The sequence below is a fragment of the Amphiura filiformis genome, chromosome 7 (genome assembly GCF_039555335.1).
Source record: "Amphiura filiformis chromosome 7, Afil_fr2py, whole genome shotgun sequence".
NCBI lineage: Eukaryota > Metazoa > Echinodermata > Ophiuroidea > Amphilepidida > Amphiuridae > Amphiura > Amphiura filiformis.
In genome coordinates this window covers 18348822-18362819 of record NC_092634.1, presented here as the reverse complement: position 1 = coordinate 18362819, position 13998 = coordinate 18348822, and the positions used below count along the sequence as shown (strand labels likewise).

The following is a 13998-nucleotide window of genomic DNA, read 5'->3' as shown; positions in this document are numbered from 1 at the left end:
TCAATTTGCACACAAATATACAGTTTATAGAATAAAAATTACCAAAAAAGGCAGAAAAAGATGACAAATTTGATAAAGAAAAGAAAAGTTGAATTGGCTAAAAATATATATGTTTATATTAGTGTGATAATAAATTATGTCATTTTTTTGTTAGAAACATTTTAATGTGATCATTAAAATGATCACATCAAACAACTGTGAACAAGTGATATGCCGTAAAATAGTATAGTTACTCGTTTATTATACGTTCTATATATATCAAATTATAGAAACCCTTCCTTTCGTGAAGGTGGTACTTGTTGAATGGAAGGGCTCAAATAATTATGCCATAATTATAGTGGGAATACACTCTAAAATGTATGCATGTTAGCTTTATATCGTGCAAGCATGTATGCAAGCTAATTTGGAAATATATTTTTGGGTTTTTGGGATCATTTTATGCCTTAGGGTTTGTGGGTTGATTGCACATTGAAGGCTTTTAGAAAACATGCCTCAATTTATGCCCATTCTATATAAACCGGGGTATTATATTCAATAGTTATCATAATTACTATAGGATTCCAGCGCTTCAGTGTTGGTGTTAACTTTTGGGGGTCAGTGTCATAAAATACTGTGTCGAGTTCAAAACTCGTAATGCGTACAATGCAACCAAATTACTCGTATCATCTCAACGATTACGAACATATATTATTTATCATACATTTTGAGCTCGGTTAATGAGTTAGAGGGTCACTTCCGGTCAAAGGTCAACTGCAACTGAGGTCAAATTGTATAACAACCTTCAAATTCAACAAGCAAGGTGTCAAATTGCTTGTCTTTGCACATAGATTACCAATATGTTTAAATATTTCCAACATCTGCATTCCCTTTTGAGTTATAAGCTTGTTTCAATCCGAGCGCAAGAAGACTGTGAGTCCAAAAATGATAAATCGATCAATATCGATCAATATTATAGATATTTACTTGTTTGATATACAAAATGATTCTTCTTGCCTATTCCCATGTACATGAGAAGTTTCAATATTATGGCTTTTTTGGTTTCCAAATTATCTTATTTAAAAAAAGTTTAAACGATCATATCTGAGATCATATCAGAGCGGCACCGCCCGAGTTGACTTGAATTCAACTCCCAGCGATGCTGCCGCTTGGGCAAAGCGGTGGAGTGATCGATATATCGGCTTGCCGCTGGTCATCGCTAGCGTTTCTGGTGCGACTGCACAGTGAAGCAAAATCATCTTCAGAGCGGCAAAGTGGTAAGCGACAGAAAAGTATGAAACCAGCATAAAGTATAACTTGGTTTCTTCAACATTATAAGAGAAGCCGTTTATACTCATTTTTTGGCGGTTTTGGTCACAACGTCGGAGAATCTATCTACCGAAAAATTCATTATAACTGCATTCTGCTATTCATGCGCGTTATTGTGTAAATAACGTGTCGTCCAAAAGCAATAATTGGGCAGTTTCAGTTGGAGTCCATATACCTCCTATGGAAGATATGACCTTAACCCTAACAGGACGGTATACTACAAAATACTACTTGATATATGCGCTGTTCGTGCATGCATCCCACGTGGTGTGATGACGCAATCGCCCTAAGTGATATATAGGCACGGTTTCGCTGGCCAGCGAAGCCCAAGACCCGTGGCAAAGTGTCGCCGACCCAGTGCCTGGCATGCGAGGGGTCTCGGGTTCGAATCACACCCAGAGCAAACAACTTCTTTGCTTCTTTTCTCTCTTTATTCCTTCCTTCTTTCCCTTCCCGTCGCCAAAAAGCCCTTAGGCGGTTAGGGTTAGTCTTTCACACATGGAGTGTGAATTTCACACGTGGTTACTTCAAAAACAATAACTGCTTGGTGAAATTAACACTAAATGAGAAAATCAATGATTTTATAAATTTTAATGCTTCACTCATAGCTACTATACTCAATTCCAAATATTACGATTTGATGAATTTTAAGATAATAATTAAAGGCAAATTATAAAATTTGCTGAGAGGGACGCCCTCAATATTTTTCAAAATTCTGTTTTTACACGATTGTAATACACTTTATTAAACTAACATGTCCTGCAAAAATCAAGACTTTAGGTGCAACGGAACCGTCGTTTTATTATTACGATTGAAAAATTAGTCGAACGCATACACGATGTTCACATCATAGTACGTACACGGCGTGCGGGATGGTACACACACAAAGGCCTTAGCACAACCGAAGGAGTGACATGAATTGGCGACATCTGCGCTGGTAGCTAAATTTCAGTTTTCTTTGCTTTACCTCAGTTGTCCGGCTCAAAATTAAAAGGGGTCATATCTGACAGCTGACAGTAAAAGCTAACATTTTATGGAAAAGAAATAATAATCTATTTTTTTAATGAAAATGTAATAACATGGCTTTAATATTTAGATGAAATAAAGGCAGGATTTAAATTATGACAAAAAGAGATAATATATTCGCTCATTCCAATCGCTTTTACCATGTTTACGTCCCATTTGAAACGGGCTCACACACACGCAGTGTGAGCCAGTTTCAAAGAGGCTTGAAAGAGGCTTGCGCTGTTCAGCATCAGTTAACAATGGTTAACAATGGTTAACAATGGTAAATGGAATTATTGTCAGATTTGAAACTCTACCTTTTTTTAATAAATTGAAGACAAATGGAAGGGATTAAGCCGCAATGTGACAAGTATAAAATTGCGCATTATTAGTTCCTATCTATATAACTTCAAAAGTGTCTAAATCATACATCAACTTACATTTAGCAATATTATCGCAGTTTCCTGATGTGATTGCAGAGCTTACAAGAACATAAAAAGCATAAAAACAGCACCGAAAACTACCTAAACATAAATTAATGCGTAGGGTACGTATGCGTTTTGAGAGCACTTTTCTGGGGAGGAAGAAAACACAAATTAAACTATTCTGTTTGATGGATGGTATGTACATCAATGACTTTTGTCACAAGAGGAGCCTGTGATTGGACTCTGCGATGGTCTTATTATGAGTTCAGAAATGCTGATATATAATTTCTTCATAACATGCTCTGCTTATTATAAAGTACTTATAATAAGTAATATTTAGAATCTATAATTACTTGACATGTCCGAGTAATTTCCCAAAATCAGCCTTTTAATTTTCTAGCATGATTTTATTACAATGGCTAATTCTAATATGATTTCCTTAGTACAACAGTAAACATTTTTGTGTTCTGCACATGACGGATATCTTTAGTGATATCACTCAGTTCTTGTCATTTTTCTCAGCCATTTTGATTGACGTAATGTCTGGCTGGTATGGATCTACGTGTATTTCAGAGTAATATTAATAATAATAATATTAAGCAGTAATGCGCCATCAATCTAGTAGAACTATTCCGAGGCGCATAATCCATCTGTGGACTCTTCAATGACAGGTTGTTTGTAGGAACCCAACTTGGTTGATCCGCACCGCTGGTCACATCCTGCAAAAGCATAAAACATCATTTTCAAATTAAGCAAAACTAATCGTTGAAATAGCCTTTTTCCTTATTTTCCCGTCATACACTATTCCAGAGGGTATTTCAGCCGCATTCCTCCTTTTGTTCATTACATTGACAGAATACGGATATTTCAGCTAGTGTTGTCATCGAAAAAAAAAGGAATCACGAATAATGACGCCGATTGTCAATACCTTAAAATAAACCGAAAAATTAAACAAAACACCTTTTGTCAGCGTTATTGACACGGGGTCGTCAGGAAAAAAGTTTCTTGTTACTTTAATCTAACTTTTTATACGATGTATAGACCTGAAGGTGCAACACTATTGACGGGACAGTTGGTGTCCGTTTCAGAACTTCAGAAATGTTCAAAATTACGTAAACCCTAATCTCTTACACATATATTCTATATCGCTCTATAACTGCTTTACTCCTGTTACTCCTGTAGCTAATTTAGCGACGTAGAAGTTGCATTTAAGATAACTGCATGCGATTTGACGCTACGGCATGCTAGCGGCTTATCGGTCAGATATCGGCAATTGCTTTTCCGATAAGCGACTGAAGTTCACAAACGACAAAAACAAAAATTATGGGTAATATAATCACGAGAACATTTAAATAATTAATTAGTTGAACCAGCCTTGGATAAACAATTGATTTGTACTCAGCACCCTAAACTTACCCTAGCATTAAATGCCTGCAATATTTCAGCACAATTAATTCGTCCCCCTTTACCTTATCCATGACAACTTACCACAACAACAGCAAAATACGTCAGGTGATAACAATGGCACATCACTTTATTGCTTATAGAAGCCACAAATTCACATCCATTTTCAGACCAGTCAAGAATGCTAAAATCCCAAACTACGCATGTTGGATTTTCTCCTGTCACCTGTATACAAAGAAGTTGAGATAAATAAAATGTCATTGAAATAAATGAATCTTAAAGAAGTAAGGAAATTATGCATTTTTTAAATAGGAATTGGGGTGAGTAATTTAACTGCATTTGCAGAAACAAATCTGTCGACACTTCACCGTCATTTTTGTTACCATCATTTAAAAACAAATGGCGGTTAAATATATTGCCTGAGATTTGACAATGCTGCAAACTGTACCTTTCATATGAGGTATTCTACACCTCAATACGCCATGCTAACAAGTTTCTTAAATAACACCAATTTAATGAACAGGCTAGGTAAGGCTAATAATGATCGAGTGGGAGGGTTTTCAACTCATCTTTTGTGTAAATACGGTAGTATTCGACGTATAAAGCTTATACCACTAATAGGCATAGGCTATGCATGAAAATACAACGAGGAACTATTTGTTTATGGGCAATCTGAAACGGCAGCTTTAATATCACTGAAATTGACCGAGTTAGATAGCAAAAACCTGTATTTTGGGGTTTGATGCTTCGCAATGGTATATTTTCTTTCATTGCATACCCTTTTTGTTGACATATTACCAAAATTCATCCGCACAGCATCGGTTTTAGTAAATATACGCCCTACCTAATTGTAACTATCAGCTTTGAGGGCGCACTACCAGTTTAAGACATTTACGGCGCAGCACGTTACATATTATGTCATGTATGTATAGGTAATATTAATATAGGTTCAATGCCACTAAATTACCTATTACATTATATTAGTTTCATATAAAACAAGAAAAGCCTCATGTCAACCTATGTTAAACTTTTGATAATTTTGCATCTAAATCATCTAGTTTCACCTGGTATTGCTGGCGTTTAACTGTGTTCTGAATATGAGAAAACTCCGCCCGAAATTAGCAATTTTTCCATTAACAATTAATATAGTGTAATAAATAGGCAAATGGTGGTATTGAACCTATAGGAATATGAATATCAACTATATATAACGATTCGTGATACATAATCGCGTTAGAATTATCTGATTAAGAAGGCAGAGTGTTTATTTAGAGATTCAATCATGTTTCACCGTTGTTCATCACCGATTAACAACGATGCGCCTGAAGATCGTATAATTCACATGATTATTAAGATCGTATAATTCACATGATTATTTTATGAGGAATGTCAGTTAATCATTGACAGTCAGCCTTACAAAAAGATCAGTGATTTATGTTGATATCAGCAATAAAACTGAATAAAACGGCATTCTTTATCCGATACTTCCCAAACAAAATACTGAATTCAACTTGTAATCGTGATACACAGATTCCAGACATGACGAATTTTACGCACTTACGCGTAACGCGGATGTGCGCTGGCGTTCGCGTATACGCTTACTGTAAAAGTGGATGTATCACGGATTAACAGCGGTTGGCTCCTGTACAAAAGTATAGGAAGAGTTGTTGAATATAGAAATATTACGCCTTTTTTAATTTAGTGAAAATAAAGACTGAAAAGATGGTCAAATCTCTATATAAAAGTCCAAATGTCCCCACTAAAGATTACTGTTTCGTTTTTATGGTAATCTAATCTTTTAATTTCTGAAATTAACTTTAAGGGACCTAGACTGCTTCGCAGCCAGTTTGGTTACGCTCCCTTCACACAAACAGTCTGCCAATGATGACGAACTGGTCCTTTTTGATTGGCTAACGGTTTTCTGACGACGTCATCCAGCTTGACGTCAAACGAAGCATTCAATTGGTCGATCGGCTAGACGGCTACTTAATTATTCATGAGCAATTTTGACCCGCCATCAAGTTCCCGTATGTACAGCTCTACAGCTACATACGTGTAGCCAATCAGAAACGGCGTTATAAGTGGCCATTGGCAGACTGTTTGTGTGGAGGGAGCAGAACCAAACTGGCTGCCGTGGAGACTAAATGGGACCGGGCCTAGTTTATATGGACTAGGGAAATTGGGCTAATCGAAGTCATGCCATATGGAAATGTTTGTATACAAAAATGATTCTCTTATAAACCATCTATGCACAGTTTCCACCTCGATACACCTGAGCACACATTTTCGTCCAAGAGCGTCCAAGCAAGCAGTGAATTGTCTCTACACAGTCTTTGATTACATTACATGATTGAGTGCATAGCATCGTAAGAGCTCTGTGAGCTTCTAGCTGGAAAACAGGCCTCTGTGATTGGTTTTTGTCGTAACCTCAAGTGTTCCCTTCATCCAATCAGAATTTTTTTTATATCAAGCGAAAACTAACACTAAAAGCTAACTTTTCCCAATTAGGTAAATAGATAACGCAATTCAATGTTATAGCAAGGCGAATGTGGTATTCTTGAAAGCTACCTATCCGAGCACATGTTCTGACCAAAATGTAGGTTTTAAAAGTCAAAACCTCAAGTGTCCTTACAATATTTTTCAAATTTTATGTCATTAAATGAAAGAGCACACTAATATTGTCCATATACTAGCCTCATTTTAACGAGCAATGACCAATTCTCTTTAAATTGCAAATCTTGTGCAAAAAGTGACTATTTTCCCCTGTTTTGTCATACGGTTGTAAATTCAATGAACTATGACTCGCGCAAAGACGAGGTGAAAAGTTCAAGATGTGTTCGCTAATAAAATTTGCCTTTATCCAAAGTTAAGGTATGTTCATGAAATGGCGTTCTCTACAGTTGTCTTCACATCATGGAACAAACATTAGGGAACAAACCAAAAGTTCGACTCGATGACCTCCTTTAAACAAAATCGAACTTTTGGGTTGTTCATATACTTACGGTGAACTCTAGAGCCACGGGTTCCGCTAAATCAATGACGCTATTGGTGCCAATTAAAATGACGCCGATTATATCCCCACTCACACTTTTGTTAGTCCTATTACTTGGAAATAATGCATCACTGTTATGAACAACAATACCGACTCCAAATGTCTCTGTGGAAACAAAATCGAAATAAATCGTATAGTCGACTCACGTGCAATCCTCCTCCTCCTCCTCCTCCTCCTCCTCCTCCTCCTCCTCCTCCTCCTCCTCCTCCTCCTCCTCCTCCTCCTCCTCCTCCTCATCATCAATACTCATCAATAATCTTACCATTAGTGGTTGAATTGAAGAGTCCTGCAGGAAGAGACACGGATGTTCTGGTGTCATTCTGAGAAGATGTAGTATCTTCTTCAAGTTGGAACAGGGCATCTTCTCCAAAATCATTACCACTATCACTTAAACTACGTACTGCAAATTTCATTGCTGAATTAGATGTTGTTGTTTGTAGAATCAAGTTGGGTTTTATAACATCAACTTGTTGTCTTGTTGAAGTACTCCTGATAACCTGATCTTCAAATGCTCTCAAAATGTCAACTATCTTCGGATGTTTCTTCTTCGTATGATATTCAGTAGTCGTTTGCTTATTTGTAGCTTCAACAAGATTATCAATAATCCCTACAACTGCTTTCGTAACCTGTATAGAACAACGTGGAATAATAGCTTCAGTGACATAAAAACAATCTACAAATGGATTCAGTAATGGGTATGAAACTGGTTTAGTGACGACCTAGAGATGAACAGCTTTGTTCCCAATGCCCAACACGCATCAAAGTATTTTGTTCCTATAAAGGACAATGCGTAGTGTGGTTTCTTTTATATGATTGGAGTGAGTGAAGGCAGTCAGTGATGTAGCCAAATTTCCGTCCTCATTTATCTTTATCTTTTTTGGTCATATTTTTAGTCATTTTAAGGACGCTTTACTCTTTGTAGTCCCCATTGTATCCAAAAGCTTTGGAGTACCTCTACCTCTGGTTCAGCAGATCCGACGTGTACAATACTCTTCAAAGTTGCAGATGCATCTTCAATATCGCTCGATGTCAAGCTCTCTAAATCCTGTGTAACACTATTCAGTGCCTCGGCTACATTGACAACATTGCTTTCTACAACTGCAGTCTATCATATACAAGGTAAAAAACAAACCAAGTAATACATTGAACACAATGTATGTTCAAAAGTTCAATCGTACAATATCTTGTATTTAATTACGTTATAAAAGCAGGACACATTTTGTTAGTTTATGGTGCATGGCATACAATAAGAAAATGTCAGATTGTAAAATGTAAACCTGTTATTTCAGATAGAGTTCTCGAGCTAGAGGGCTGGGTGTTACATCATAATACCACGTACTAGCCTATTGCCATCTTGTACATGGGATCAACATTTGGTCATAGCATATCAGAATAATTAGTAATTTTGAAACCTATGAGGACGGTCCAATTTTGTTGAAAAGACGCCGTATAGAAATTAAAAATAATGTGCACTAATGTAATCCGAACAAAAGTTGGTAGGCGATATTTTGATGATAATCAGGCTACATAGTATTAGGCTATATGATACAAATGTAGCCTATAAAAAGTTCAAACACAATTGCAAGTGTTAACACACTTAGTTATATTTACGTTACCTCAGATAGTTCATGTAGATCAGGTTCATCATCATCCCCGCAGCCGCATCCTTCAAATGGTGCCGTCACCCAAATAGCTCCTCTCTTTTCGTCACGTATGCAAACGCGTAGAGCTATGCCTTTACCACCTTAAATGCGAAGAGTAATTATGTGTCGATTCATTTTTGTTCTTTGATAATCGTTGATTAAATGTCATATATTGCTCGGACAGCATCATATCATTGGCAAGCTAATATTATGAAGACAATGAAAATGACTCCTTTTTTTAGAAAATAAGACGTTTAAAATTGATATTCCGCAAAAACCAACTTAAGCGGTGATTTCCTTCGAACGAGACAGATTTGACCTAGAAAAAAGTTGACATCATGAAATGAGATGTGCCTGCTTTCAGATATGACTGTAAACGCTCTCAATGCACAGAACGTATACTGTTGTTGTCCTCAGAAAAAAAGTCTAATAAAGTGTTACAAATTTAATGGTTTTTAAATAGGCTATATGGATAAAATCAGCCGCTTCTTTTTTTTATTTTATATATTAGTAAATTGTGATATTACCCATAGCAAAAAGAAAAGTTTCCCGGTGATCACCCGATGACCATTCGGTGGTCATCAGAAACCTTTCGGGTACCTTTTCCAGAGTTATCCGAAAGTGCCCGCTAGTGGATACCTTGCGGATACCTACTTAAGTTATCCAAAAGTTTTCGGGTAGACATCCGGAAGTCTCCCAAAAACTCAAATATTTCAAATGAGTTACCCAGAAGGTTCCCAGAAACTTAGATTACCCGGTGGTTATCCGCTTTTAATTTGACCTTGAAATAGCATAAAGCATCTTAAGAATGCATTGTGGGTGGGTATATGGTCAAAGGTCACTGACTGAATTCAAAATGGAATAGCTAGCTGTTGGCAGTTGGAATATATTTGTGCAGAATATTCAAGTTATTTGTGGTCCAAAATGTATGGATTTACATGTAGGACATTACAAGATGTTTACTAATTAATCTGGAACATGCTGTAGGAATTATAAAACATTGAATGCTTGATTTCATATGAGAATGCAGGTAGGAAATTTGTATGAAATGATCATGCAGATTTGTATATTAATGCCGTCTTTATACATGTACCTAATATATAATGACACATTTGAATGTTTTAGTTATATATCTTTTCTAGTAAATCATACATGATTTTGACAGTAAATTAATATGTTAATCAAATTACTAATCAGCAGCTAATGTGTCAATTAACTGATATAAGCTTTATGTTAATTGTTGTAAATACATTATAATATTAGATATAAAAATTATAGGCTGTCAGTGATGTGATCACATTTAGGTACTGTAATACATGTATATTATGCTGATAACAATTTGGTTGTACATTAATTGAAAGGTATGCACCTTAACCCGGGGTGTGAACCAAATTAAAGCAGAAGAATATTTTTGTACAATAACTACAATCTGTACAATTACATTGTACACTTTCAAGTTTCTTATAGCAAGATAGCACTAGCTCAACTGCCATGACTACAGAGTTGTATTTCTCCAAAAACTACAATTCAAATAAGCTATTGCCTAATAAATTTGTGCATACTCATGTATTTGTATATTTCTGCATTCCCCAAAAGGTCAACAGGAAGTCTCCAAAGAGGTCACCAGGTATATCGTCACCAAAAGTTATCCGCTAGGTCCCCGAAAAGTTATCGGGTAGTTATCCGCTAGTTCCCAAAAAAAGTCACCGGGTAGTTACCCGCTAGTTTCCCAAAAAAGTCATCGGGTAGTCATCCGGTACCTATTACCTGAAAGGTATCCACTATGGTTTCAAAAAGTTATCGGGTAGTCACCCGCTACCTATCTAATTTGCATGTGAAATTTGCCGGTGTCTACCCGGTGACTATCGGGAAGTTATCCGAAAAGGTCTCATTTTTTGATATGGGTACTATTCATATGTATATCAAGTTTTTGAGAAATATTTGGACTAAACAATAAAAAATATTTTAGACCAATTTTACCGTGCATTTTTAGAATTTGAGCGTGATGTATACCCATATTGTATTTATTATGCAAATAAACAATTGCAATGGCCTTTTGTTCGAACCTTCCCGATTTCTCGTGGTACAAGGTCGCATATTATACACATGACTGAATGTCAAAAGAGCTCATATCCATAGCTCATGTGTATGTAACATGACTCTTCATTTACTGTGACGTCACCAGTCTCCTGCCATGTAAATCAATTTTGCTTCGAACAAGGGGAAGGACCGTTAATTGGTGTACGAGGCAGAATTTACAAACACAATTTCTTTTTTTTCAGGAGAAATACGAATAAAAAATTGCAACGAGTGTCAACTTGTAATGTAATACTTATTCTCTTCGAATGTAGTTAAACTTGTTTTTGCAATAGATATGCCCTTTAAATAAGATATAGTCATTAGAATATTACCTGGTCTTCACTGACAATGAAATTAAGGCATAGGAGCAAAAGGTCCGATAACGTAATAATGATATAGTCATTAGAATATTACCTGGTCTTCACTGACAATGAAATTAAGGCATAGGAGCAAAAAGTCCGATAACGGCTCACATGTATATATGATAAAGATTAAAGATGGATCGTAAGGTAGATTTGTGAGTCAAGCAAACCCAGTGGGCTCAAGTTGACAAATTAACGTTGAATCGATGTTGATTCAAAGTTGATGTATAAATCCGTCGCTAATCAACCTATAATCGAATACCGAATTAAAAAGACTAATTCGTGTATGACGTTCTGTCAACCAGACCAAATATGCCGTACTGCGCTGGTCAGCAACCAATCAAGTCGCGCCTTTGCTTTGACGTCAGACGCAAACTAGTCTATTTAATTCGAACTTCAACTATATGATGATGATAAAGGTCTATTTGACGTCGATTTCACGTTGACGCAACAAATCGTGGATCATGTACCTGATTTCAAATAACGTGGAGAAGTGGTTTAATTCGCGCTACCCAACACCGATTTGTTTTCAATTACATTTCAACGTGGATATGTTGTTGAAATTTGGTCAATACCAATTCGGACGATCATCGACGTTGAAACATTGTATATATAAAAGACATACGCACTGATATTTTTGTTTAGGAGTTTGTTGCTGATTGGGTTCAATATTTAAGTCACCTTGAGCAAAGGTCGCTGAAAAAACCCGTCATATGCACATTATCGATATTTTGTTGTCAAGCTAATGTGATGTTTCAGTTAACAACAGTCTACAACAGTTTATTTAATCTTACGGTTCTCGGTGTTGACATCGCATCTTTCATTGGAAATAGCTGGTTTGTTTTCAGCAAGCGTTATTGGCCAAGACAGGTTTTGAGATCTAAAAGTAGCAAAACTCATCGGACATGCAGCTGAAAATGAAACAATATATCAAAATACATAATTATGTTTGTTGTTGGAAGGATGCATCTGCTGTTCATGTCGGTTGTTTTTAAATTTGTATCGTCATTAGCACCATGCCTCCAGTCTTCTAATCCTACATTCTACACCCAACGGAACCAAACATAACTAAGTAGCTACTTGCGGTGCTTGACGAATAAAGCAGCTATCATATACTTTTTGAATTTTGACAATTGACTGGACTGCTCCGTTCTTGATATATAAACAGTTTTCGAAATAATAATTTTCAATTCGTTCCATTCCACGGATTCAAAAATCAATCAATGACAATAGACGTTATGGGAAGCTAACCAGGTTTCTCGTCGAGAATCCATGTTTATCAATCAAAAAATGTGGATTCTTGATCGAGAAACCTGGATTCTCGCCTAGAAACCAGGTTTTTTTTAAATCGAAAAACCTGGTTTCTCGATAGAAACTTGATATATCGGTGAGAATTCAGGTTTCTCGATCAAGAACTCAAGTTTTTTAAAATTAAAAACCTGATTTATCGATTGAAAAACCAGTTTTATTTTTAATAAACCTGGATTCTCGATGGAAACTTGGAATATCGCAGATAAACTGGGTTTTTAGATTGAAAAACTTGAATTCTAGATCGAGAAACCTTGTTTCTCGCCGAGAAACGAGGAATTTTGATCAAAAAAAGCTGGTTTATCGATCGGTACATCGGTGAGAATTCAAGTTTTTCAAACGAAAACATGGTTTCTGATTGGAAAAATGGATTATCGATCGAAAAACTTGGATTTTCTGTCGATAAACCTGGATAAACTTGGTATATTACCAGTTAACTAGGCTTTTGCATTGAAAAGCTTGGATTCTTCATCGAGAAACATGAGTTCACGGTGAGAAACCAGGTGTTTAAAGAAAACTAATTTTTTTCGAATTATTGGGCATCGAGCTCCAAGTTTTTCATTCGAAAAAACAGGTTTTTTCGATCAATATTAAAGCTAAGTTTCTTGCCGATAATCCAGATTTAGCGACCAAAAAACTTATCTGCGAGAAACCTAGCTTATTGATGAAAAACCTGCTTTTTTCGAATTATTTAAACTTGCCATAGATGCTAGCCCACATAATTTTTAATTTTTAATGTTTTTCAAGTTACCATTTACAGTCACAGTAAATGTGACGTTTTCAGAATTGCCGCTTGCGTCCGTCGCTGTATATACCACCTCGGTGCTCCCAATAAGAAATGTATCCATAGGGTGAGAGCTTGACGTCACTGTTACATTCCCGGAATTATCAGTAGCTACAATGTTGTCATTCCAATTAACAACGGCAGAAGGTAAACCAGGTTCATTGTTGACTGTTATATTGGTTAACTTGTGCTGGATAATTGGACGTCTCCAATCTGAATGTTTTAAGCAAATTACATAACATAATTTTATTTAGTCAATGATCATGAAAGACGTCACCCAGCCAACACACTACGTTTTTAGGACGCTCGCTGACGTTATACTTTAAGTTATAATAAGGTAACGTTGCAGAGTGATGTATTTACAACGTTATTTTAACGTACCTGGACATGATTTAAAAAAACCTTTTTGAAACATTCGGTAATGACATGGTATTAAAGACATACAAAGTTAACTTTCTGTAATTCATACGTTGTTCCAACGGACTCAATAGGTACATTTGAATAATACGTTCACAACTTGACGTCGAAACAACGTAAAAGCAACGTCCGAAAATAACGTTGTCATAACATGAATACAAGTTCACAGATTTAGGTATTTGCAACGTAGATGACTTTCATACGACGTTGTAAC

The 13998-nt window shown here is 36.2% G+C and overlaps 1 protein-coding gene across 1 annotated transcript in view; it reads right to left on the bottom strand.

The window, feature by feature from the left end:
* Positions 1 to 1881: 1881 nt before the first annotated feature.
* Positions 1882 to 13998, bottom strand: part of LOC140157692 (uncharacterized) — a 107070-nt gene continuing 94953 nt past the window's right edge. Inside the window, exons 36-43 of the mRNA XM_072180931.1 lie at positions 13335 to 13580; positions 12070 to 12186; positions 8808 to 8935; positions 8144 to 8296; positions 7454 to 7817; positions 7142 to 7296; positions 4224 to 4364; positions 1882 to 3454 (exon numbers count right to left, since the gene is read on the bottom strand). Coding sequence (XP_072037032.1) covers positions 3305 to 3454; positions 4224 to 4364; positions 7142 to 7296; positions 7454 to 7817; positions 8144 to 8296; positions 8808 to 8935; positions 12070 to 12186; positions 13335 to 13580 — 1454 coding nt within the window. The 3' untranslated portion in view covers positions 1882 to 3304. The remainder of the gene's footprint in view (positions 3455 to 4223; positions 4365 to 7141; positions 7297 to 7453; positions 7818 to 8143; positions 8297 to 8807; positions 8936 to 12069; positions 12187 to 13334; positions 13581 to 13998) is intronic.